A 27,598-nucleotide genomic window follows, 5' to 3' on the forward strand; every position below is an offset into this window, starting at 1 on the left:
GTGCCGGTGAGTCCAGTTCTCACACTCTTTCAGATCTGGTGAGGTGTGCCTGAGTTGGGTTTGTGAAGTATCTGCTGTTTCTGTTCCCCTCAGTAGAAATTTCAGAGCCTTTCTGACGAAAGAGTTTTGTAGGGATCCAAGCTTAGCAATGTCAACTAGCACCTTGGCCTCTTGGTTCAATGTTACTCCTAACTCAACTCCAGTGGCTATTTCTATACAACTGCTGACCTGCTCTTTGCCTCGCTGGCATTCCCCTGTTGTGAATTTTACTCATGCCTTTTTAAAGCCATTTGAAGCCCGGTCCTTCTCTCTAACTGCTGTGGCTTTTTAGCAGAAAGAGGAGCAGCTGTCCTTCTTGTGCTTTTTCTGATTGTGACCTCTTTGCTCCTCTGAATTCTTGCTGGTTTTAACAGGAGCTCTTGTTTCACAGGTGACCCAAGGCCATGGTGAACTCTACAAAACAGTTGCTTGTATGAAGCAGCTGCCTGTGGTGGCTTACTACATCATACAATTATTTTTATTGTCCTAGCCTACAGCAGATGAGACCTCCAAAGTATTTTTAAACTGTATAAATCCTTTAAATAATGAAACAATTCCATATAGGCCTCTTGGATCTTCTGCCTTCTCAAAGGCTCCTAATTAAGTTTGCTAAGGAGATTACTGTACTGAAGCAGTTAAAACTTCTATTTACCAAAAGTTTTGAAGATTATCTGATCAACTTCTTTCTTCAACCTTTGATCTTGATTATCTGATCAAGTGCTTGGCCAGCAGTTCAGCAAACCAGACCCAAAGGGAGCTATGGCAAATCTTAGGTCTCCACCAGTGAGACAGGACATCTCGATCTACTTCAGCTGTGTTAACTTCTGATCTGGCCACTCCTAATTCCAGCAGTGAGTTATGATCAAAGTGTAAGCCCACAGGTTCTTAGAAAGCCTTGTGTTTATGTTGAATTATTTTGTTAGGAGACAGCTACACTATCTTGAGTCCATCTGGAGGGTCTTTAATTTCAAACAATTAAGGATGGGGTAATTTAGAGGAAGAAGATAAGGACTCTACATGATAGCAGAACATGAAGTGTGTAGATATATTGCCACTCCTAGCTGTAACAGGAAAAGTATGAAAAAAATAGTTTGTCTTCAGATTTTCTCCTCTAAGTGCCTCAGACTCAACTGCAATAGACTGTTTTGCCTCCTTTAAGGTAGGAAGCAATATAATACAATAATTTGTCCTATTTCTTACACATCCATGCAAGTGCTCTAAAGGGAAGGAAGCAAAAAGTGGAAGTTTCCTTAACTCTCCCTCTGTGCAGAGGTGGTTTAAGCAGGGTTAGGAAGAAACTTCAACACCAGAACCTGAGCAGTCTACTTCAATGTCTTTTTCCTTTATTTTGTATAACTTGTTCTTACCTTTCTTATCTTCACTTTGGTGTTCTTTTGCTCCGTCTGTATTCCTCTGCCTCAGAAGTACTGAATCCGAGCAGCTGTTCCTTATTGTTTTGCATTTTCTTTCTCTGTCAGAGGCTGACAAGATGCAGATTTAATTCTTGGCTCAGACAGTCAGGCTCACCAAAATCACTGGCTTCTGCTGAAATGTCTTAAGAGAAGCAGCAATGAATCCCGCCAACTCCTGGTTCTCAGAGATGCAGCGTGTTTGTCATCAGTGTCCATCAGGTTTGGGACAGATACTGATTCTCACAAAATTGTGTAGTGATCCTCAGTGTAGTTTTCCAGCCTGTTGATGCCAAGCCTCTGAATGACAAATCAGTCCAGGTACTGTTACCTGCTTCTTTTGTTGGAAATTAAGTCAGAATATTCTTTTTGTTCTGCTTTCCAGACAAATTTACAGGATAAGTTAAATGAAAACTCCTTTATGTTTGTCCTGTCACTTAGGTTATACTATAACATGCAAGATATGGCTCCCACAGCACCTAGCTCTGCTGTACATTTCTTTTACCTCTGGGTGCATATACAATTCCAGCTGTAAAACCCTTGCATTTACCTGTAATCTTCTAAACCAGCTTTCCTTTCTGCTCAGGTTTTCCTACCCGTCTCTGCTTCAGCCCCATGTGCTGAAGCATTAAGCAGTGTCACTGAGGGCTGTCACTTGGACACTTTCTCCCTCTCCTGAGGAGGAACACCAGCAGCAGGCTTCCTAAATGCCATTGCCTGTGCTTGCTCATGTAGGTGAGGTCAAAGAGCTCTGGATTTGGAACAGGAAGTGCGGGTGATTGCGGTGGCTTGCTGTTGAAAGTGAATCAGTGGAACAATTAGGACTTCTTGCCCCTAGGGTGTGATTATACAAAAGTTTTCTCCAGCAGTGAAGCTTGTTTAAGAAGTTCCTGGCTGCTCTGTCTCCACCCTGCCTGGAAAACTGCATTACCAGTTATTGCAATGATCTCATTTACAGTATGGCTTCGTAAGCAGATGCACTGGGACAACATGGAGGTGGTGAACTGGGGAACTCTTTAATCTGGTTTTGCTGCTGAAGAAAACACTGGAGAGGCACATAGTACCAAGTGTCGAAGGAGATGGTTTTACTGGGTACATATGTGGGGTGCAGGACAGAGCTGCATTGACTAAATTTCAGGACACTTCTTTGCAAATGGTCTGCCTGATATCAATGCACAAAAAGTGAACATCCCTCTCTTAGAAATTCAGGCTATTGGTCTGCTTGAGGATTTCTTGTGTCTTTGTCACTCAGATCTTGCTCTCATGGGTGGAAATCCATTGCTTGCTTCTAGAAAGTTAGAACTGGCTTCTGTGGATCAAGTCAGGTCTAAGCAGATAGGAGTCCAGCCATGCAAAAAAGGGAAAAGCCAACTGTGGGGCTTCCTGCTCTTCACTCCTGGGGGCAGTGGAGGTAGCAGGAGGTGTCTGTTCTAGTTGTGGACCTGGATAGAGATTAGCTTCTCTGCTGCAGAACTGGTATGAGCAATAGGGACCCCAGAAAAACCTGCTCACTGTGTGTTTGTCTTTGACCTTCAATAGTTAGAGGCTGGATTTTGTTGGGTGAGGTTAAGTCTGTACAGTGAGTTCCTGGGGACTTCCGCTGTCATCAGGAGCTATTGCATTAGCAGCTTTCAGAGCAGACTAGGAAGCTTGTGAGTTTGAGTAGAAAACCAATTAACTTTCAATTGCTATATCACTTTGCACTGAGAGATTGGGCTTTACTAAGTAGATGCAATACAGTTTGTGTCTGGTGTCAGAACATACTGAGACACTTTAATGAGACACTTCAATTAACAGTGAATGATGAATAATGTGAGATGCTTTATCAGGTTGCACAATATCTTGAAGACTTCCTCTTGGTGTGCTGCTCAGTGTATATTTGAGCAGGAATTTGTTCGTAGCTGCTTTTTTTTTCCACATCAATCTCTAAATGTCCTCTCCTTTCTTTTGTCTTCTTTTAGGGCTTTGAGATCAGTTGCTCATCACCAGAGTTCTTTAAACATCCTTAATAATGACAGCATTATTTACATTTAGGCTCCAGTTCTGGTTCTTTCCTCTGTCTTGTTTTGTCTTTTCCTGATATGCTTTCCCTTCTGGGCTTGGAGGAGTTTTCCAGTCAGTCTTGGCCAAATTTAATTTCTTTCTCAGCTTAAACCTGATCCTCTGTGCTGTGTTTCTGTAGCTTCTACTTGGAAAACTCAAGAGGAGGGAACTGTTGTAATCAAATGTAGTACCATGTATAATAGACACTAGAATACTTCAGCGTTACCTGAAATAGAAATTTTAATCTACATAGGAGTCAAATTATTATTATGTTTAAAAACACCTTGCAGTGGTTTCTTTTTCCTTTTGTTCTCTGATATAGAATGGGTGCCATATTTCCTGTGTGAACCTCATTGTCTGTCCACTAGATTATGAGAAATTTTTTGTCTTACTGATGAGATTGAACAGTTTGCACCTGAAGCACACAAATCCATACAAAAACTATATTTAACTCTTAAACTGAGTAACTGGAATCATGCTGGTGTTCTGAAACAGGATGATGGATTTGTGAAGCACCTGCTCTTGTGTAGATCAGATCTTGGTTCCAGTTCAGCTGAATTAGTTTCCAATTAATTTCCTAAAATCATACAATGCTTTGGGTTGGAAGGGACCTTAAGATCATCTACATCCAACCCACCTCCATGGGCAGGGACACCTCCCACTAGACCAGGTTGCTCCAAGCCCCATCCATCCTGGCTCTTGAACACTTCCAGGGATGGGGCTTCCACAGCTTCTCTGGGCAACCTGTTCCAGTGTCTCACCACCCTCATAGTGAAGAATTTTCTCCTAATGTCTAACTTCAATCTCCCCTCTTCCAGTTTTAATCCATTACCCCTTGTCCTCTCACTATGCACCCTTGTAAAAAGTCCCTCCCCATCTTTTCTGTAGGCCCTTCATGTACTGGAAGGCCATTATGAGGTCTCTGTGGAGCCTTCTCTTTTCCAGGCTGAACAACCCCAACTCTCTCAGCCTGTTTCCATAGCAGAGGTGCTCCAGCCCTCTGATCATCTTTGTGGCCCTCCTCTGGACTTTCCCCAGGAGCTTCTTAGGTTGGGGACTCCAGAACTGGACACAGGAATGCAGTAGAGGTCTCACAAATGCTGAGTAGAGGGGGAGAATCACCTCCCTTGACCTGCTGGCCACACTTCTTTTGATGCAGCCCAGGATGTGGTTGGCTTTTTGGGCTGCAAGCAAACATTGCCAGCTTCTGCTCATGTCCACCATCACCCTTAAGTCCTTCTTCTCTGGACAGTCTTCTATCCATTTTCCACCCAGTCTTTATTTGTGCTTGGGATTGCCCTGACCCAGGTGCAGGACCTTGCACTTGGCCTTGTTGAGCTTCATGCAGTTTGTATGAGCCCACCTCTCAAGCCTGTCAGGGTCCCTCTGGAAGGCCTCCCTTCCCTCCAGTGTGTCAGCCTCACCGTGCACTTTTTGGTGTTGTTGGCAAACTTGCTGAGGGTGCACAAATTAAGCAGGATTTGCCCTTGATGAAGCCATCTTGGCTGTCACCATCACCCCTTTGCTTTTCATGTGTCTTAGCAGATCCTTCAGGAGAATCTGCTCCATGATCATGCAGGGCACAGAGGTCAAACTGACTGGTCTATAGTTCCCTGGGCCTTCCTTTTTTCCCTTCTTGAAAATGGGAGTTGTGTTTCCCCTTTTCCAGTCAGTGGGAATTTCTCCAAACTGCCAAAGTAATTTCTAGCAGTTAACATATTACTGGACTGGGAACAGGCCACTTTGTGCAAAATGGTCACTTTTCCCCTTAGGCTAGGGATGAGGCTCTGACCTACTCGTCTGTAGTTCAAGTGTAATACAATTTAAGAGAGAAAACTTGTTTCCATCCTAAGGCAGTGGAGATCTTGCCCTGCTAAGTGTGTCACACACTTAACTCAGATCCTTGGGAATGACAGCATTTCAGCATCAGCCTGATAAATCCAATGCAGTATCTGCCTTCTAACAGAAAGTGTTTCCTTCATCAGTTAAAGTCCCAAGTATCTTTGTGCTTGAGTTTCTGTTTGGGAATCTGGGTATTCAGTTGCTCCATGCCAGGCTTCCTGAGCTGGAGTGCCAGAAGGTTTTGAACACAGCATGAAGCAGTGTATGGAAATGCAACCTGGCTTGATTCTTCATATCCTGTGGTGCTGTACTTGATGAAGTTGCAATTTGAATCAGGAGTCAGTACCTACCTCCCAAATTTACTGATGTCTGAGGTGGAAAAAATGGTGTTGCTGTGCCAGTAGCAAAACTTTTTCCCCTGTGCAAAGTGGGGATCATCCAAATAACACTTTCTTCAACTGGAGGGTGGCTCTGGGCTGGCTTTTCTGCTGTTTCCTGAACCTGAGTATTTTGCTCGTGGCTTTTTTGCTGTTCTGCTTTCTGTAGAAGACTGGAAAATTCCTCCACTTCTTTGAACATCTGAATGTGAAAATGGATTTTTAAAAATGTTCTTGGAAAGTGGCAGTCTGGACTGGAAACAGAGTATGGGTGTGAATCAACCCTTTCACAATGAAGGCTGGCTCTGTGCATGCCATCTTGTCTGTCTAACCCCCACCCCCTTTTCTGGGTTAAATACAACCTCTGACTTGGCTAAATAGAGGACTTTTTTTGACCAAATGAATTTGAACACCATATGATCTGCCTCCTCATGTTCCTTGAGCCCTTTGCAGGAGAGGGAAATGTTTTTGAACAAACTCTGCTAGCAGAGTTGTGGGTGGAAAGAGGACGAAACGAGTACGTGAAGAACCACATATTTTCACTGGACTTCTAAAACAAGTGACAGTTTGTTCTCCAGATAAAGGCACATTTGAGAGCAAAAACCTGAACACTGACAGCAGAGGCTTTTTTGGTGCATTTTTCTTAGGTGTCACAAATATTCTTGTCCAAAATAAGAAATATCGAGGCTTGTAAGCATGTCCTTTTTAGAATCCCAGGTGAGTCCTCGTGACACACAGCAGAGGATCCTTTTCTTAAACACTAGACCCTAAAGGCAAGATACCAGTGAAGGGGAGACTACTGTGATGTCTGGGGTTTCAGTTTACTTAGGTAGAGATAAGCTTGCTCCTTTGCAGGAAGTCAAACAAATGTTGAAACAACCTGAGTTACAGCTGGGTGAAACCTTTGGCTAACTAATGAAGACCTATGTCAAAACTCACTGGAAGATGAGTGTGTTTACATGCTCAGACAGGGTAAGGGATGAGTCAACACTGCTAAGGGTATTCTTGCATAAAATGTTGGGGAGGATGCAAATGTGTGTTCCTTCCTCCTTCGTATCCTCCTTTTCATTGGCTCTGAAACTCATCTGTTCAAAGACTTTGCTCACTACCAACCAAATACACGTGTGGGGTTTCTTTTTTTCCCTCTGTTTATTTATGGGGGGAGGATTAGTGGGTGACTTGGTGTATGCTGTGATGGCAGGCTCTGGTGGGCCAGAGAAGATGGAAAGCGTGTGGCTTGGCAGAGTGGGGAATAGTGACTCTCCTGACTGCTAAAAGCTGTTAGATAAACTTGGCATGTGCCATTCATTTCTCACAAACGAAGGGACAGCTCGATCTCATTTAATTGTTTCCTGTGCACTTCAAATTGTGCAAAACAAGCTTTTCCATGTTGTGTTCAGATTCAAACCCTGCAGCCTTTTTACTTTTAGGTGACAATCCAAAAGTGAAGTACTTTGCTAAGCAAAAACCTATCTGCATGATTGTTTTGACCAAGAAATTCAAATAGGATGGTTAATAAATTAAATTTTAAAAGGGGAGAAGTTTTTTGTCAACTTTAACATTAAGAATAAACAGAAAAAAACCCAACCTCTATTGTATTTTTCTGCTTGCTTCAAGAATTTACAAGGTGAAACTTGTAAATTCTTCATTTACCAAATTAATGAAAGTAAGTTGTTGTTTTTTTCTTCAGCTTTTACTATTCTTGAGATAATTTTTTTTCTCGTTTTGTTTTGTTTGAAGTTAGGAAAAATGAACTTCCAGCTTTTCTAAACTAGCTCAGTTAGTGCTGAGAGGTTCTTTCCCTGTAAACTAGCTGTTCAAAGACAGTCAAGGCTGGAATTTCTGCTCTGCAGTTGTGCCTGGTTTTCTCATTATTTAAGAGTAACTCAGCACTGCTGACATTACTTTGTGTCCATAGCTCTAAAAATCCTACTAGCTGACAATCCAGTCATTAAACCATAGAAACCCAAGTTTGGAGGGGCTAAATAGCACAGGCCTGGAAAACAGGCTTAGACATCCCATACTGGAGCAGTAAAAGTGTAGTTCTGAGAAGACTGTCTTCAGTCCAGATGCGAAGGATACAGTACACAAGATAACATGAAAACAGGACCTTGCACAAGAGGCTTGTTACTAGTCACTGATTCCATTTATTCCTGGGTGCAATTCAAAGAGGTGGTGTGCTTTAAAAAGTGTGATTTGTCATGAAAGATGATGCAATTCACACCACAGTTGGGAGAGAGTCTCTGATGTTTCTAGGGAAGGATCTAAGCTATTTCAGTTTTGTATGCAGTGAAGTGACTTATTGTCAGAATTCATGCTAATTTATTCTCTCTAATAATTTCCACCATTTTCTTTTAGGACTGTTATCCCTTAGTGCATTAGATTTTTCTTGCTATTCTTCTGCATCAAGTGTGTAAGAGCTGAAAAAGAGTCTAATTTTATCAACTTGTTGCCTTTGGTTTGTGAGTCCTGGCAGCCCCCTGCTTTTTCCATTTCCCCCTCCTGCTTTTCTGGGACTTGGTACTAAACCAGCTGTAGCATCAGTATCTCTTTAAAACCCTTCCAAGAGTCCTGTGTATGTGTAGTTGGCTTGTTCAAATAACTTCTCAGTTACTTATGATCACAGGGATTTTACAGCCCCCCTTGAGGATCTTCAGGCATGTGAGGTGTGCATCGTTGCCTCTGCTTTGCTGCAGCAAAGGCTTCAGCTACTGACTCTGATCTTGACCATCATTTATTCCCCTCCCAATAAACTCCTCAGACCTGTGTATTGAGTGATAATCAAGTACACTAAGCTGTGAATCAGTTATTCTGGCTTAAACTAACATGTTTAACTCTTTTATCTAGGCTCTGTTTTGGATATTATAAAGCACATTGTGGCCAAAGGAGAGCACAAGACTGGTGTCCTGGATGAACCCTGTATAGCCACAATCCTTAAGGAGGTGCTGGAGGGGCTGGACTACCTGCATAAAAATGGACAAATCCACAGGTACTTTCTGTTTTTCTTATCTTTGTCCCAAAATGCGTGTTGCTGAAATAGAACAGTTGAGCAGATTAAGTGTCATCCTACAACCAGCTGTGAGGGCATGGAAAGAGGAAAATAAAGTTGGGAGCTTAATCAAAAGTCAGAACTCAAATGTCTGTATAGTAGCTGCTGCTTTAGAAAATACTAAGATTAGGGTAAGTTTGGGTAAACTTTGAGGTATCAAAAGTTCTCACATAGAGAATGTCTTTCCAAATGTCAACATCCAGCTGCAAAGTGTAGTTGTTGGAGCTGGAACATTTCAGCTGGTTTTGTTCCTTGCAGAGCTGCAAGTCCCCAGGAGCACTGCATACAAAGTGACCAGTTTAATAAGGAACCATTCAAGCCCTGTTCTTTATTTTTGTTTTGTTTTAAGGCTAGCTGCAAGACCATTAAATTTGAATTTGGGTAATTTCATTAAAAAAAAAAAAAGGAAACAAAATGGATGGAAAAGCTTCTCTAGGCAAAATTAATGGTCTGTGATTTGATGGATCACTAAAACTTGTGGATTTCTCTGTTGCTGTGTCATTTGGGAGGTATTTTTAAATCATGTTTTCCTCTCCCCTGGTGTCAAGGTGTGGTGTAGCTCAGGAAGAGAATACTAAGTCAGTATGTTCTGCCCTTAAAAAGAATGAGATGTGCTGAAAATAGAATATACCACTTATGGGTAATATACACATAATCCCAGCCACATTCTGCTGCTGGGAACAAGAGCCTCTTCTTTCTTGGGAATTTTGTGAGCTTGGCTGTTGTCTGGTACAATGTCATTATAAGCATTGTTGATGCTTTGCTGAAGTAAGTTTGTCTCTCTCTGATAACTGTGAAAGAGGAGGTAACTATTTTTGCCAAAACGTTGTTTTAATGAGAAAATGAGTATTTATTTCATATTTTTAGTCTAACTGGCTGGCTTTTATAGATTTGTCTTGGGTTAAAAAGAAGTGGTTGGAAACAATCATGGTGGAATTCTTTTCTCTGAAAAAGTATCAAATTTCAGTTTCCAGTCTCTATTAAAATTCTAACTGAACAAGAATGGTTGTCTTCACTGAGACAGTTTGGATTTCACAGCTAGTTGCTTAACTTTGTTTTTTAGATATAAGATTTCAGGCAGCTCTGGAAAGTTCAAGTAACAGACTGACTTACTCACTGAGTACCTGATAAATTTTCACCCTTGCCATAAGTAATTTAAAAAAACATGCTCATCTGTGACTTGCAATTAATTTGCTTGACTGATTTATTTCATCTTCTGGTCTGATGAACTCAAAGGATATGTTAAAGCAGCAGTAACCTGTTAAATATCAGTTTTTCTGAAGATGTTGCATAGTGATTTCTGTACTGAAAGAGAAGGTGGTTCTCCATTTGACTTGCTGTAGTGAAACAGCAAAACTAGTAGTTGTGGTAAAAGTTAGAGAAAATACATGAATGTGTGTTGGGTTTTTTTTTCACTGCACTTAGGAAAAAATATGATGTTCAAACTGCTTGGTCTGAAGAAAATGTGGTTCATATTGAATCATTTGGAAGCAGACTGAACCAAACCTGCTGTGATCATTCTTGCTGTGCTTGCTTCAAGCATTTTGCCCTTATTTAGGGGACCCGAGCAAAAAAACCAAAGTTGTCATTGCTGCAGCTTCGGGTTGTGGTTTTGCCTCAGCTATTTTGCATGTGTTGCACCCCTGTATTTTGAGGCTGCTCTGACAGTTGCATCATGTTTTATCAGAAAGAAAGACACCACCTTTGGGTTATCTCCTTGTGTTGGGGGCAGGGTGGTCTGTGAAATTCATAGAAGTGGTAATAGTCAAGATACAGAAGGAAAGTGGTGTTTCCTACCTGTGATGCACAGGATGGTTTTTTAACTGTTGGCAGAAAGCAAGCTTACATGCCTCTGAGGGATGAAGCATGTTTCCTTAATGGAGTTAATCGTGCTGTCTTGCATTTTATCCAGATGTGTGTACGCTGTTGAGAATAACACAGTTGAAAGTTGTAGTGCAGATGGGGCCTTTCCTCAGGCATAGGAATATCTTTATGGTTTTCCCATTTTGCTTAACACAAGGGGTCATCATGTTGGCCATGCCTGATGGGAATGGCAGGTGGGAATCTTGCAGTTGTGCCAGAGATGCTCTGAGAGGAAGTGTTTAAAATAACTTAACTTTGGTCCCCTGGGTCAGCTTAAAGTATCTGGCTCTAAAGGAAATCACATCAGGTGATGGCTGAAGGGCTGAATATAGTGTCTGTGATGGGGGGCAGCTGTGGGGTGAACTTCAGGCCAAAACAAGGTCAGCTGTAAAGGGTCAAAACTGAATGGCTTCGGTTAGACCTGGAATGACCAACCCATAGCAAGCAGCCATCCAGCAGAGCAAAGTGTTCAGCTGGTTACAGTAAAAAAAAACAACTCATACAAATGAGTCCTAGGAGAAAATGGGTTGATAAAGTTAGAGACACAGTATGGATGAAATGAATGTGATTAGCACACCTGAAGGTGGACAGCCAGGCTAGTGGCAGAGATTGAGGGATGAATATCTGGACCCAAATGTAATTTTCTGGACACAGTTGCCCTGAAGCAGGGACAGCTTGTTACTGCTGTAAATCATCAGTGAGGTCAGAGAATGTGTCTGACAGTGGAGCTGCTCGATGCTTTTAAATTGTACATCATCTTAAATGGGTAAATTAAGTTAGCACGTGGAAGACTGGCTTAATGAAATTCTGCTGCTGCTGAATTTTACTCCGAATAAACCCGCCTTGAACTTAATGCCACTTTCAATTAAGGTTCGGGGAGCTGGCTTTGCATGGAAGAGTAAATCCCTCCTTTGGACAGGGGAGTAGCTTGACAGTATTCTCTAGCGGAGATTAGAAAGCCAAATATCTAGTGAAGGCTTAAATTATATTTGTTTACTTTCCTAATGAACAGCCAGAGCGAGGCGGGGGCTTGAATAGATGCCATTGTTCAGCAGCAAATGCTTAAGTCTCCCACACTGTCCAAAGTCATATTATTTTGCTTTTTGTCTTGCAAAAGCTGTTGGGAACAGTGTCTGAGGCCTGACAGAAAAGACAAAAAAGAAGGCAGAATCATTATTTTAATGAAATGCTTTATAGCAAGATAACAATTACAAAAGATCCTCATCTTTCTCTAAAATCCCCACTGCCTCCAATAGCTCAGAGCTGGCACCTCGCTGCCTTCATTGCCACGTGCCTGTGCCAGCTGCTGCTCTTCCTTTTGTGGTGTTCTGTGTAGCTTGGTGATCCCAATGACAATTTGAAATCCTAACAATCCAGCTCATCTTCAGTGAGTTAAATACCTGGGCACCAGCCAGCATGCTGAGAACAGAGGACCCAACTCAGAAACCTTCAGGTGAAGCTGTCATGCAGGAATCTGCTCAAACACATTTATTTTTTTTAATGGAAGTTGAGCAAGACTGACATGCTCTGAGAGGTTGTTCCTGGGCTAATCTTGTCTGGGTGACACACAGGGTATGTTGCACCTCTTCCCCACTTGGACTCTGATTCTTGTGTGTATTTGGGGATCAGCAGGAGTTTGAATGACTTGGAAATAAAATTAAAGCAAAACCAACCCAAGAGGTTTTATTGCTTAAAAGGACTTGTTGGAGGGAAGTTCAAGGCTTTTTCAGGTGGTGCTCTTTATGGCAGTCTGATGAATCATGCTGATTAACTGTTACAAGGTCTCTCTGTCTTTCTCCCTATTTTTATCTCTGAGCTTATCTTCTGTTCATGATTAGCTGTTGTGTAACTGAATATTTCAGTTAGCCCAGGTGAAATGATACGCTGCTCAAATACAATCAGATTCTCCTATGGCAGCATAATAAATGTGATACTCATGCTTTTCTGTAAAAACAAAAAGGCTTAGGAAGTGGTTTAGGGTTGCATGCACTGGAAATATTGGCATGGCAGTGATCCAGCTATTAATTTGTTTGCTGCTCTACTTCTTAGGAGGTGGGAGGTACAACCGCACATTTGATATGTGGGGTTGGATCAGTTTGTGTCCCCATATGGAATGTTTTGGGGAGGAGTTTGGTGTCCCTTCAAAATCAGCTTTTAGAGTGTGGGGCAGCAGGGTGCTGTGGCAGCCAACTGAATGTTGCCTTGAAGAGACCCTGGAAAAAATACTCTTGCTGTGGTTTATGCCAAATATCCTAGCTTCTTTTTTGAACCTTAGGATGGTTTTGACATGGGGTTGAAGTGTAATTGTCTGCCTATTTTACCTATGTTAAGAGAAAATAATTCCTCAAAAAAGAATGTCTGTATGTGAGCACATACACATCACCAGTACTTGCATGGGGGGTTTTGTCCTCTTGTAGTGAGTTTCAGCTTTAAGATGAAGGAGCTGATGGATGTATTTTGGCAGAATCCAGCAGTCCTACAGGATTCAAGCTTAATTTTCATGTAGCTGATTAATGAATTGATAGTCATGCTGGCAGATATTTTGGTTAAACTGGATTCCAGTATGCCTCTGATTATTTTGATCACTGAAATACTGTATTTTTTTGTTTCTGTAGCAATACTGTAGGGTAACTTCACAGCCCTCCTCTCCACGGTGCTGTCATCTTGCTTTGGGGATTGTTTTCAAACTGAAGTTTGGTAGGGGAGGCTTAAGGGATGGATAACGGGATGTGGAGCCTTCCACCTCTAATTGTCAGTTTGATTTTAAGTCGGGACACTATTAATTTGAAATCTAGGTATTGCTCAGCTGTGGAAAGTGGAATTTTATATTTGGAGAGTGTATTTTGTTGTTTTCTCCCTTCTAGTATGGGATGGGCAGAAGTAACCCTTAGAGGTAATTAATATACATTTTAAAGCTTTTATTTTTAAACAGTTCAGTAGCCAAAACAATAGAAAGGTTATTGGCTGTCTTGGTGGGAAGGAAGATGTTACTCTAGATTGTACTGAGCAATTTATTCCCCCAAATATACACCTTGCTGTGCAGTGTCAAGGGCACAAGGACCCTCTCATTCCCACTCTGTACACAGCAGTCAGACTGCGATGTGTTGTGGTGGTTTGGAGAACCAGCATGTTCTCCTGGTGGCTGTTTCTTCCACTGCATCATGCAGAAATGAATTGTTTTTAAAAAGAAAAGTTCCCTTGTGGTTGCAGAGAGAAAATACAAACCAGACGTAAATCCCAGATCTTCAGACAGCCATAAACAATAGCTTCTGTGGAGACAGTTTTCCTCAGAGGGGATCAAGACACAATCTCTGCCCTGAAGCCTGAAAACCTGGCAATTAAAACTTTGATGGTAAATATCACTGCAGATGAAAGCACAGGGGGCCCTGCAGTGGCTTCAGGCTACTGTCAGTGCCCCAACCCCCAGGGGTCTGTGTGTTAGTGGCTCACAGGGTGATGCCTGAATCCAAGTGCTTGCTGTACGACTGTTGCATTCAGGTGTCTGTCCTGGAAGCATTCTCCTTGAACCCAAGTGCTGCTCCTGGGCTTTATCACTGAGCGTCCTGCCATTACTCCAAGTAACTTCAATTTAGTCCAAGGGAAAAACAACTTTTTGTATCAATACTATGCACTGCATTAAAAGGGAGGTGAGTTTTTAGGGTTTTCTTCCCCCTTGGTTACAGAGATGAGAAGCAGGAAGAATGTCACTAAGAACAGGAGATGGAGGTCAGCGTGATCTCTGAAAGGTTCAACAGCAATGACAGATTTTGGTCAGTGATTCATAACTGAGTTGCACACTCAACTAATATGGTTTCTAGCAATTCTCAAGTTGTCAGGAGTATTTGGATTTGATGTGTTTCCAGGGGAAAGCTGTCTGAAGTGTTAATTGTATCAGGTGAAAAGGTAACAGACTCTCTTAGCTGGTCACATGTACACTAAGCCAGTCTGTTCATGACATCCTTCTCATGTCACTGCTTTTATCAAGTGTAGATTACTGGGACTAGATCAGCCAGTACAGGCTTTTGCAGCATCTCTCCAGCAGTAATTGTTAAAATCACTGCTTGTTGATCCTTTCTACTGCAATGTATCAACTGAATAACCAACTCCATGAAGATGGCCTTGAATACTGTCTCCTGCTATAATGCAGATTTTCTGAGCTCCATAGATTTTAAAAGCTGCATATGTGGAGATGCCTTAAACATTTGCTCAGACCACAGCAGTCTTTTCATTAGTATCTTAGGTTAAAGCATGAGAAAAAGGTGATTTACTAAATTTTTGTGGTAAAATATTAACACACTTGAAAATTTTGCAAGGCTGTGTCAAATTATTTTTGCATGTTTACTAAACCAAATTATATTCTGTCTTGCAGAGTTCTCTTAAGCTTTACTTTTAATGTTAAAGTTTTAATATTTCCCAACCAAAAGTGTAACAAAGCTCTCATACAATTAGGGTAGCATATAGGGAACTGCCACAGAGAAATCTATAATTTTATGGCAGCCTGGAAAGCATCACCAAGGGAGTGCTGAGAGGACTGTTGTCGTTGTACAGACAACTAATTTTATAACTGTTTTCTCCATTTTGTAGCACTAGCTTGTAAGAAATAAGGAGATCTTTCCTCTTCGTATGCTGGCCATGCTTAAAACTGTCATAGGTTTTGGAGAAGGAAGTGGAGCTGGCAAGTCTCTCTTGAGCTCCAGTTGTCTTGAATTTCTCCTGTGTCATGTTGCAAACACAGCTGAATGAAAGCTGTGGGTGACTTTGTAGATATGGATGGCTCTTGGCTGCATAGGGGAATGCCTTGGACCTTGCGTGTATAGATACACATACCTCTTCTCCAGAACAGGGGTGCTTATTGCCTTTTGGAAATTGAGGTCTTTCTGAGCCATCCTTTATACAAGTTTTTTCCCCTATTTGATCCAAGTTTGACTACGTGTTTCCTGCAATGAACTTTCATCTCTCCATCATGGCAGCGAGATGTGGGCTTTCCAGTTTCTTCTGCTACCTGATCCATCTTTTACTCAAACTGGGGCTATCTGCATGTGGTAGTTTTGGGAAGAGTCCTGTTTCTGAGCACACTATGAACATGCTTTAGCATGCAGGAGATACTGCAGCATGGGTGGTGTGCATCACTAGCATTGCCACAGGAAGCATCTCCACGTCCTTGCATGTTAAATCATTTGACATGAAACATTGAAATAAGGCCACATTATAACATGACTCCTTTCTTTTCACTAGTGACCAAGGTAAGGCCTCCCAGAAATACCTGGGCCTCCGTGGATAGGAGGCAGGCCTTGTGACTCCAGAGCTTGTTCTATGTGTTGCTTTTCCTGCAGCAGCTGTTAAAGGAGCTTTGTACCTTGTCCCCATTCCAATCCTTAGGAAGTAGGATCAGGAAATGGAAGGGTTGAATAGATGAATTTGTGGAAGAAACCCTAGTACATTTTTAGCTGCTGTTCAGTGGTATGAAAACTTTATTTTCAAGCCTGCTGGGCAGAGCCCTTTCCTTATGGGGGGTATGAGAGTAAAAACTGAAGTTCTGACTGAATAGAGGAAACTTTAAAAAGCCATATATGAGGTTAGAGATGTAGCTTCTCTCTTGCATTGGATGCTGAACCTGTTAGGAGCTGTAGCTGCTTGGCAAATTCTCCTTGCCAGAAGTTGATATTACAGCAGTGATGGGGTGAATATGTGAAGCAACAGCCTCTGTTGTGGGAGGAAGAAGCGGGGCTATGAGTGTTGGTATGATCAGATTCTCTCCATGCTGGGAGATAGGGCAAGTCTAGTGTTTGTAACATTTTATTTTCTGACTCAAAGAGCTGATCTGTCCGAAACCTGGCTTTTTAAGGTTTTAATTTTAGCTGGAGCAGCTTCTCCAACACTGCTGTGCATTTGAGGTTACTTGAGCACTGATGCTGGGCTGGAGGCATGGTGATAGCTGGGAGGTGAAGGCCAAGGTAGACACGATCTGTCATTGAATGGCATCTTCCTTTACTTGTCTTTAGCCTTGTAAACATATGGGAAGAGAAGGAACTAATGGGAGACCAAGACCATCAAAGGCAAAGTTGGCACAGGAACAAAATGTGTAAGCTGGTTGTAATGTGCTGAGATAAAGGAAAGTTGCAGATGTTGTGCTAACAGAGACCATGTGACAGACAGGAAGGCAGTCAGTGATGTGACATGCCACTTGCTGTCTCACTTCATGTTAGGACTCACACTGAGTTAGCCCAAGGTTTGCAGCTCTTTCTTTACTGCCTCAGCATCTCAACATCCCCTGGAGTTACTCAGATAACTAAGATGACAGAGTGGATTTTGGGAGGTTCTCCTGCAGCACTTTTTGGTGAGCCCACCCTTGTTTGAGTTGACATAGCAGCTTAACCTAAAATGAATCAGACTTCTGAGTCATGGTTTCTTGGACCCCAAATACTGCTTGAAGCAGCAGTTCACTTCTGCAGCAGTGGAGGGCAAAAAAATCAGGAGGATTTTTGCCTAGTGAGTGCATTGCAGATCCTCTGAAGTGTGTTATGTTTTTAGCTAAAATAAAGTACAACAGGAGATTAATTTCTCATGTAGACTTACTGGGGTTTCTGTTTGCCCATGTCAGGAGACTGGATGCAGTTATCTCTCCCAAGAGGTCTCTTCACCAGGCTGTGATCTGCCTGAATGTTGAGGGCAGGGCACAGTGAAGACAAATAGTCGATGTACTTGAACAGCTTGTCTTGTTGGAAGCTGACAGTTCTTTCCAGTAAGAGGCTTTATCTGCACACCCCTCTGCAAAGCCACAGTCTGTCAGTCGCTTCTGCCTTTCAAAGTCTTTCTTCATGCTGCTTAAAAGAACCAAAAAAGAACTATTTAAAATTCCTGAAAACACTGGATTATTCATCTAACTTTTTCTAGACATTAAAATGACCATTAAAAAGCCCTTAAATATTCTTATCTTCCTAGCCCCCATGAAGCTGGGGCTTTAAAAATGCCTTCACCTTTAAAAATGCCTCTCTCCTTGGAGAAGTGGAGTAAATCATCAGCTGCTTTGTGCTGCTGGCATTTAGCTCCTGCTTGGAGGCCCTGATCTTTCACCCTGGCCCAGCAGCTGGCAGAGCAGCTCAGAGAAGATGGCAGAAGCAGTTGCTGTGCTTCCCTGATCCTGAGCAATAAAGCACATCACTGGGCTGGTCCCCTGCTGTAGTTTATAGCAGCCTGGCTGCTGCCACTGGTCCCAGCTGCCAGTGGCCACAAGGACCTGCTGAGAGGGCTGTGGATGAGCAGGGCTGAAGCAAGCTGTGGACTTGGCTCTCTCTTCCCCCTGCTTATGCCTGCCTTAGCAGGGAGGCTGGAGAGAGGAGAGCTGCTTTGCCAGCCCTTAGCTGTTGGAAGACCTTCAAGCTTTGAGAGATGTTCCTGAGTCCAACTTTGCAGAGTTAAGTACAACACCATAACAGACAGTAATTGCATCTTGCCCACGAGTTTGGGACTTGAGGCTTAACCCTGTGGCATGAAAACTTCAGTACCTGGGGCTTTTCTGAGCAGAAACATGGAACATGCTAATGTTGTACATTGTAACACAGTTGTCTTGAATGCCTTCTTTTACATTGTGCTGAACATGCTGACATTTGAGACAGTAAAAATACTATTCTGGTAGCATGTTCCAAGGCTAGTTTCCATTTTGCAGCTCTGTCTCAAGTGGTAAAGCTTTTATGTCTTGGCTTTTAAGGCAAAGGGGAGAGGTGACATAAGTAGCAGCATATAAATGAAAGAAGAGCAGTGCTCAGGGGAATAGTGCTTTTTGGTGTATAATGTCACAAATTTCTTAATGTTTAACTGTATGTAGAGATATTGTCCTGGGAGTATTTTGCAAATTACTCAGAACAATGCAAACTCCAGCAATCAGTTGCATTCAGTATAAATATTTTGAGTTGCTCATTACCATTAATGGAAAATAGTAATTCTTGTATCTTGCACCGTCTCTTTTTAAAAATGAAAGTTGGCAGGACTAACCACTGCTTCCTCATGCCAAATTATGTGCTATAGAGTTCAGTCCATGAAAATTTATTGTTCCAGTTGATGTAAATTGCATCTAATGGGCAGATGACTCATGGCTGTGCTGACAGCCAGCATTGCATCCGAAAGGCACATCTGAGCAGGTTGGAAGCAATGACGTAAGCAGATCTTAACTCCATTTCCCTCTTCATGTGACAGTTTTCTTCTCAGTTCTGGGCTACAGGAATCCTGGGATGCCACTTTTTGCTCAGGTCACTTGTATCATGGTTGCAGTGGCCTTAAATTGTTTTTCCCAATGCAGACTTTGGAACAGAAGCTAAGTGAGTCCTATTTGATTTCCAAACAATATTAAGGAGCTTGTTTGAAAAAACAGTAGCTTAGCATGTTTCATTGTGTTTCTTGGAAGTGCTGGTTCTTTGAAGTCTGTAATGTGAAGTTTTATTGCATGTGCCAGGATTGCAGAGTTGCAGCTGGTTATTGATAATGCTGCTCTCCATTATGGACCAGTAAGTCTTGCTTTTTCCCTTAGTGTCATTACCAGTATATGGAGGTGCCAAGGATGGAAGGCTATGAGTGAGGGCAGATCTGATCACTTACCAGGATTCTAAGGACTCGTGTAGCTTCTTATAGTGGGGACAAGCCTTTAGAATAGAGTTCCTGTAGTTTTCACTCCCTCTGAATTAATTGTGAGCAGAATCATCTCACTGCCTTCCTGTGCTCTCCAGTCTCCTGTAGCTGGATACTTGATGGTAATTCTCTTGGACTGGGGATTGGTTTTGGTTATATCACCTAATGCTTATGGCCCAACCCTAACCTGGAGGCTTTAATGTGATGTGACTGGTACATCAGCCTTTTGGTTATGCAGGGAAGCTAAACCAGTTTGGAATGCAGATGGGGAAGGGTTTTCTGACCGGCTTCAAAACCTTTCAGGGTTGATGTGGAGAATCCACCCCTCTTCCCACTCAGGTTGTGAAGTATGAGATAAATAGAAAACATAATCATTATTTTGTGGAAGGGCCCTTGGAGGCTTTAGAAGAGCAGAAGATGGCAGCTGCAGAGCAGGTATGTCCAGAACTCCAGTAGCATTTGTTAAGCTACTGGCAAGAAAGAGTTTACTCCAGCCTTCTGTAACTTCATGTAAAAGGTGACATAATTACTGTTTACATGACAGCCTAAAGCTGCTTCCTGTTTCCACTATGGTAGTTATGCCAGAGGCACACCATTTATTCCAAGTGGATCAGCCCAGGGACATGGTCATTAGCACATTAATAGAAGAAGTACCTTCAAATTGTTGTACTTGGCAATAACTATATCCTGGAGTAACAAACTTCTCACCATTCAGCTTGCGAGTTTATAAGCATCCCCTGATGAGAATAAACAGGAAAGCACTGTTCCCCTCTCCCCTGCCCATTGCTTTAAATGCAATTATTTCACCTTAAAGATGGTTTTAAAGGAGAGCCTAATTTGAAGGCACTGCTGGTGACCCCAGTATCTGCTAAAGAAAAGGATCTGTGTTCACCCACTGTTACTGCTGCTCACCCTGTGCTGTTGCAGGGGTGACACGATGCCAATACACTGGGGTGAGGAATGGGGAAGGTGGAAGTTGCCTCTGTGGTGCAGAACCTCTGAAATGGAGTTGGTGTCCCCAGGCAGCTTCCTGTCAATCCATTTTGCTGCTCTGGGGTGGAGTAAACCAAGCTGGGGTGAGTAATGGCCTTCTCAGAGGGTTGGTCACCAGGAGGAAATGCCACATCAAATGGTGATTTAATTCTGCAGCTTGACTTGGATATTTGGCAGTGGCTGTTGTTGGTATCCTGGATTTCTTGTAGCAGCAACTTGTAATTTCTTGAACTAGCTTGAAGCACACTATTTCCTGACTTTTGTTTCCAACAAGAAAATATGTAAATTTACATGTTTCCAAGCTGAAGTTCAAAAGAAAACAAGCCTCTGCATTGGAGGGGGCCAAGGGGCTGGAGTCCTTTGGCTCTTTTTTCCTATGCAATTCAATCCAAGTGCTTGTTTCACCACTTTTTGCACTCCAAGCCTGTCAGCTTGCTGTGCTGTGGTAGAATGCTCTGGTGGTATTGAATGCTTTCTGGCTGCTGTTGCTACATCAGTGAAATCTGCCTGGGTTTTTTTTGAAATCTGCAGTGCATGAGGATTGAGGCTTCATCCTTAATTCTGCTTAGACATTTCCCTGGCACTTCATTGTTGGACAGGGTCTGCTTTGGGGGTTCTCTGAGCTGCACATGCTGAAGTAATATTTACTAGCACTGTCATACGGACAGTCCTGGTTCACTGTAGTTCTGCTGTGTGCTGGGGAAAGCCTTGCCATGCCAATGTCCTAGAGTGGGTATTGGGAACCATCTAACAACTGTTAATGCCAGAGAGGATGTGTTTAAAATTATCCTGGCCTGGAACTGGCAGCAGCCCAGACTCTTCTTCAGAAGAGCAAAGCCAGGAAGGAGATTTCCAAGGCCTGACCAGAGCTCTCATGCCAGTTCTGTTCTCATGATGCACAAGGGAGGAGAGGAAAAAAATATCTTAACTTTTTTTTGTGTGTGTGTGAAAGGATTTGGAATATTTGTGGAAGGCAGTGGAGGGAGAATCTGCTTGGTTTGTTTTTTGTTTTTGTTTTTCCTTTTCTCTCCCATGCAGATGGTGGCCATTAAGGGGAGGTGTGTTGGGAATTGCTATCTATCCCCTAGCATCCATTCCCCAGGCAGTTGCATTGCTTGTAGCCTTTCTTGAGGCAGGACCTGCATGGGCTCTGGGTCTGCATGGTTCTCTAACCAGTCCATACTTAGCAGCCATGCTCAAGAACATGGATGTCGACTACAAAGGTGCTTCTCCTGGTTTTGTGTGGGGAGCAGCCTGTGAAAGTAAGCTGTAAAACTTGAAAGCAAATTTGGAGTGAAAGCAGCATTTTTTTGGCTAGAAAGAGGATAATACAGTAATTTTTCACAGCATGTGCCGGATATTCTTGTGTGTTTGTTGATTTCAGTAAAAAAAAAAATAAAATTATGGAGACTTTAGTGAAAAAGTTGAGACTTCACAAGACAGTTGAGTGACCCCACTTGCCTGTTCTCACTGTCTCTGTTGTACCAGCTCTGCTCATCTGACCCTTGGTAATGTGGTTCAGCTCATTAAGCCATAAGTAAACAAAGTTTTTCTTCTGTCTGGATTTTTCCCCAGTGTATGGGGCCAAACTGGCCTCCCAAGGAAGCATGTGAACTCCTCCAGGGCTGGAGAGAAGTGAGACTTGGGGCTGGAAAAGAGTAGGATTCATTCAGGGATAGTAAAATCAAAAGGATACATGAGTATCAGGTCAGTGCTAGGTTCTGTTTCACATTTTTAGCTAATTAAACAAGCTGGGACAGACCACACTCCTTGTATGTTTGAGGGTACCTTCTGATAAGTTTTCAAGTATTTTTTGGTGCATATTACTTAAAATGCAAGTAGCTATAAATCCTACAAATACCACTTAGTGTCTGTCTGCTGAAGTTTCAATTGGTGTTAAGTCCCTGCTGTTCCTGCAGGATTTGAAGCAGAAGGTGCTAATGCAAGAAAACAAAATATAAGAAGCAATGTTTCATGTATTTTTGTTGGTCGAAAGGAAGATTTAATGACTTCCACTTACTGTTGCTTTATTTTTCTGCAGGGATGTGAAAGCAGGAAATATCCTTCTTGGAGAAGATGGCTCAGTGCAAATTGCAGGTAACTTTCCTGGTGGCTTTGGATTAACTTCAGGGTTAACTGTATCCAAATAGGTGGTTTAATGATCAGGGAGGAACCTACATAAAAACTTTAGCTTCAGGAAGTGCAACAGTTCTTAAACAAAACAAATAACAGCAGAAAACACAACAATAAACAAACCACCAAAAAAACCAGTGGATTTTATTACATCTTGTTATCTTAAAACAACTGTTCTTTGGAGTAGTAGCGATCAGCATGAATAAATCCTTTGACTGATAAGTCCTTAGAAGCAGTAGATTAGATAAAATTCTTGGCATAAGCTGTTCAGATTTTAAAACCAGCAAGTTCATAGGCTGGGAAGGGGACTGCACAGACCACAGTGATTTATCCCTGATGTGGAAGGTGGCTTGCAGAACGACTGCTGTGAACAGTAGGTAGATTTATTGGAAGGAAATTGGTCTGTTTGATGGTGGAAGTCACTTGCAACTTGGCCTTAACTGAAGATTTGCTGGTCAAACTGCTCACGTGGATGCTCCCTAGTCCACTTCAGTTGAACCAAATGGCAGAATGCAACTGACTGTCCTAGCCCAGCCCAAACTGGGATGAACTGGAAGTCTTGGAAGCAGTTGTGAAAGCTAAGGTACAAGGTAGGGAAGACTGGTAAGACGGTTGCTTTAGCTAATACAGATGTACCTGGAGATGTCTGTTGTAGTCACTGCTGACATGGGCTACATCAACACAGGTGTGTTAGAAACTGTGGATGGATCATTTGTGGAAATGGGTGTTGTGTGGTATTTGGGGGGGGGGAAGAAACAAAACAACCCACAAACACTACTTTTCTGGTCTTTTATACGTGTTTCTATAGACATTGCTGTTCTTTCCAGAAATAAAAAAAATATTATTTTAGATTTAAATAAGATTTTTGGAGAGCACATTTAGAACCTGTGACACTTTGGTTTTCCTCTTCCCTGTGTGCCATTTTCCTGTCCTGAGTGTGATTGCTCTCTGACTGTCCTTTCCCTCTGGCCTGTTCTCTTCCCCTGAATCCTGTGGCATGAGGGCTGGAAAGGCATGATCTCTTAACTCAAAGGCAGAGCTTGCATCTGCTCCTACCATCTTAGCAAAAGTCCTTTTAGGTGTTTAACTTTGTCAGGCCCATAATTAATTGGAAAGAGCCATATCTGTTTGAGGTTTCTTTTTTAGTGCCTTTTAGTGAGCTAAGCCGTTGTGCTGGGGGTTAAGGGACAGGGTTTTGCAGCTTTGTGGCTGTCCTGTCAGGCAGAAGTGTCTGTTGCATTGGGTAGCACTGAGGGTATGGACCTTTGGTTTATGTGTGCCTGGATTTGCATCTTGGAATGAGGTGTAGATTTTCTCTTGGGAGGCAGAGCACAGTGCAATGCACAGGTTTTTATAGGCAGCTCTTCTCCCTTTGCAGAAGGCTATAAGCCATTTTACAGGACATAACATCTAAAATACAAGACTCCTGTTTAAAACCTGAAGTTATTTTGTTTTCCTTTTTGTCTCCCAGTGCTCTTAGTGCCTGCTGTTACATTTCTGATGGATTGTAAATAATTCATCCAGTGTGGCAGCTGATGGAAGGTTGGGAGTGGCTTCTAAAATGCTCAAAAGAGCAAACTTCATAGAGTGAAATCTTACAGTTTTTCAATAATGAGGCCAAGATGCAACATTTTGGAGTTGTAATTGTAGAGGGCTTTAAATTATGTTCTGGGAGAGGCTGAAATAGCTGTTGCATTAGAGCAATGCACTGTTGTTCCAAGTGTTTCTGCCAGCCTAGCAGAAACCTGCTTCTGTTTCTCTTTCACAAGAGTGGAAGGACTTGGCTTTCTTTCTTAAGGCTTACTGATGGTAGGTAGCTGTTAATATAGATATATTTTTCCTGCTGAGTAATTTTTAGTTGATAAGTAATTTTAAGGTTGACTGGTCTTACTTATACAACTTGCAGAGGATTTATTTTGTCTGTGATTTGTGCACGTTCCCCTGGACTCAACTGTCTCCTAGTGGTTTGTATGTGCAACATATCCTGTGAAAGCTACATTGTGAGATGTGCAAAGTTCCCCCTTTACAAATTATTTCTTTGAATGTGCAGCAGGACTAATGCTGTAACTTCTGAGGCACAGCAGAGCCACTAAACTTACCCAAGGTCAGCAAGTTCACCACAGGGACGGGAAGCTCCTTTCTGTGAAGGCAGCTGATGACTTGAAAGAAAGAAAAATAAATGAATGACTGAATGCTAGACAAGAGCCTGACCTGGTCATAACATGAGATTTTGTTTCTGTGGGAATTTCTGACACTTAAGCTTCCTTTCCTCCTGACCCAGGATGATATAGCAACATTTCTTGTAAATTTTTTTGAGGAGGGGAAAAAATGTTGGAAACAAACCAATACCAATAAACTGAGTTTTGTTTCAGTGAGATCAAAGCACTTGTCTTTGACAATAATATTAATGCATATTAGGAATAATTCTGTTGACCGCTGAGTGCTTCAATTATCAACTGGGTGACATCACTACGTTCCCATGAAACAAAGTGTTTAAGTTTCACTGGAAAGTTACACCACAAGGGAAAAAAAAAGGTTGATCAACTGTGGAATGAAGCCTTGAGGGTTCATTAGACAGAATGGGGCACCTCCCTTGAAGGAGCTGGTTTACTGTACATAAAAAATGCAAATAATGTAGCAGGAAAGAATGACTTCAATTCTTTTGTAATGACTCCTTTCAGTCTTGACATCCCTCTATCAAAACTGTCTGTGAACAGTTGTTAAGAAGGTCTTGCTCAATGTTTGGCTTCTGTGACCTGTTCCTGTGGGTTTCCTACTGCTTGACACAATTCATGTTTCTTGTCTCGGAAGAAATGTAAATGTTGAATGTAAACTGTAAGGAATGTAAGTTTCAACCTGGAAATCCTTGGAGAGAAAATCAAAGCTGCTTTCAAGGTTTAGGGGGGAAAAAAAAAAAAAAAAGCTTGACCCTGTGGTGGAGGAAACCCCACTGCCAGGCTGTACCTCCACAGCATGTCAGGGAATTTGATTACTTGGGAAAATTTCACTGTATAGAATTCGTGGTAATGATTTTGCTGCAGGATTTTACAATTCTAATTACTTTCATTAATTTGGGCTGTGGAGTTCTGTTAAGGCTGAACAGCAAAAGCTGATGAAGGTGAATCCAGCATTTCTCAGGTTCTGTTAGTAACTCCAAATTGGGTATGCAGCAGATGTGAAAGCTGCTGTGGGAGCTCTTCGAGCTGAGATGGGCACTGGTAAAATGAGGGAGGAGAAATCTGTGATCATGGGGGCGTTTGCTGGAAGTAAGAACTCTAAAAATTCCTCTGATGGCCTGTACAAATGCCCAGCTTCAGACTCCTCCCCAAGTCCTGGGATTTGGTATTTTTACCCATGGCTCTCTTTTTAACTCTATAGCTCCTTTTGCTTTTCCAGTGTGCATCCACTGAACCAAGGCATAAAACTGCCTTTAACAGATCCAGCTGAGCAGCGAGACCTGAACTGAGACTCTTTGCTTCTATCCTAACGTAATTTCCACCCCCTCCCCCTTCCAAGGCTTGGACTTGTGGCTTAGGCCCAAGTTTTTGGAGCCTGTTACAACTCAGAGTATCACTTTCTCAGTTTGAAGTGTTGTCCTGCACATTGAATTAATTTATCTTCTGGAGAGAGCAGGACCCTTTCCCAGATACCATTGTTCTGGGCTGTGCTGATGGCGGTTGCAATGTAAATTGAGATAGCTGCATTCTTTTGTATTCCTGCCTCTCCATGGCAATTATTGTATTTTTTTGTTTAATCAGAGCATAAAACCTCTTCCCCCTGGCAGTTATTGGCTCCCTGGAGTCTAAAAGCTGCCAGGGTAAAAACACTCTTTGTCAACATAAACTGCATCAACACCAATATTGCTGCATAAACCAGGAGAGTTTGCACAGTAAGTGAGGCTCAATATTCTTCAGTTTATTTAACTGTGCGGGCCCTATAAATTATTGTGAAATGAAATGAGAATTTTGATAGACTAAGAAGGGATGGGAGAGGTTGCGGGAAGTTCTCCCAGGGTGCACGAGACTCACTTGGTGTGAACCACACTCCAACCATGGCATGATTTCAGCACCATACTGAGGCTGAGAGCAGAATAAATACTTCTTGCCCCACATTTTATCCACTCGGATATTAAATAATGCTGGCACCCACCCCTTGGTGGTTGAGTGTGAAGAAGCAGGGGGTCTAACTGGAGGCTGAAAGGCTCATGTCCTTCCACGTGTGGAATTTTTCTGTTGTAGGGCAAATAACACAATATCTTCAGGTTTTAAAACCAGTTGGGGCTGTGAACGTGTCCTGCAGGGCGCCTGGTCTTTCTGCTGTGGTCTGGGCAGGCTGTGTTGCCAAGCGGTTGAAGTAGATTGAGATTTCACCAAGTTGTTCAGGACTTGCTAATTGATACTGGGCAAATTGCCTAACCCCCTCTGGCTTTATCTATTTATAAAATGGGGATAGTTAAGGCCAGGCAAAACTTGTGTAACTGAATTTGTGTAACTTTCCACAAATCCATGCCAGCTTGTCACCGGTTCGCTGTGTTCCTGACTGCTCTTAATTCATTATACTAAAATAGAGCTCTACATAAGCATCGAGCTATGATGCAGGCAGTGTCATTCCCCCACTTTCCCTTAGGAAACTAACTTTGGGAGCTGAAATTGCTTTAACAAGGGGCAAGATTAAATTGCTTTAACTAGAGGAGAGCAGTGCCAATTGCAGGGCTGACTTGAGCAGCCGGTGTTATTTCACAGATACTCTTGAGCCTCTTCTGTCTTTCAAAAAAGGGCTGAAAGTATTTTTCTTGGTGGTTGGTGGAGAGAGTTTTGGTGCTTTCACTAGAGCAGCGTGGTGTAAAGTAATGTATTCCTTATGTTGCTTTTAATATCTGTTTCCTAAAGAGATGTTCTGCTATTTGGTTGTTTAAACCGCTCGTGAACCTCTCCGAGGGCGTTTGCTTTACCTGGCCTGGGCTTTGTTATTCTTTAGTTCCTTTGTGCAGTATTAGCATATCTATTAACAAGCTGTTGGGGCTTGGTTTTATTTAGATGCGATCCATGTTTACTCACCAGAGGGATTTTGTGCATCTTTTATGTATCTTGACAAGGCTAAACTTGTGATGCAATAAAGCTGCTGCTCTGCTTGTGAGTTGATTAGCAGTGTATGGGACTGTAGAGATCTACCTTTCCAAATGAGAATTTGGAAGAACAAGTGTCTTTATACATCCAAACCCACTCTAT

General features: G+C 42.3%; 1 protein-coding gene across 3 annotated transcripts in view; it reads left to right on the plus strand.

The window, feature by feature from the left end:
* Positions 1-27,598, plus strand: part of OXSR1 (oxidative stress responsive kinase 1) — a 92,225-nt gene that overhangs the window by 34,525 nt on the left and 30,102 nt on the right. For all 3 annotated transcript variants that reach the window (XM_051612536.1, XM_051612537.1, XM_051612538.1), the window contains exons 4-5: positions 8,558-8,699; positions 22,279-22,334. In XM_051612536.1, coding sequence (XP_051468496.1) covers positions 8,558-8,699; positions 22,279-22,334 — 198 coding nt within the window. The remainder of the gene's footprint in view (positions 1-8,557; positions 8,700-22,278; positions 22,335-27,598) is intronic.

The sequence above is a fragment of the Apus apus genome, chromosome 2 (genome assembly GCF_020740795.1).
Source record: "Apus apus isolate bApuApu2 chromosome 2, bApuApu2.pri.cur, whole genome shotgun sequence".
Classification (NCBI taxonomy): domain Eukaryota; kingdom Metazoa; phylum Chordata; class Aves; order Apodiformes; family Apodidae; genus Apus; species Apus apus.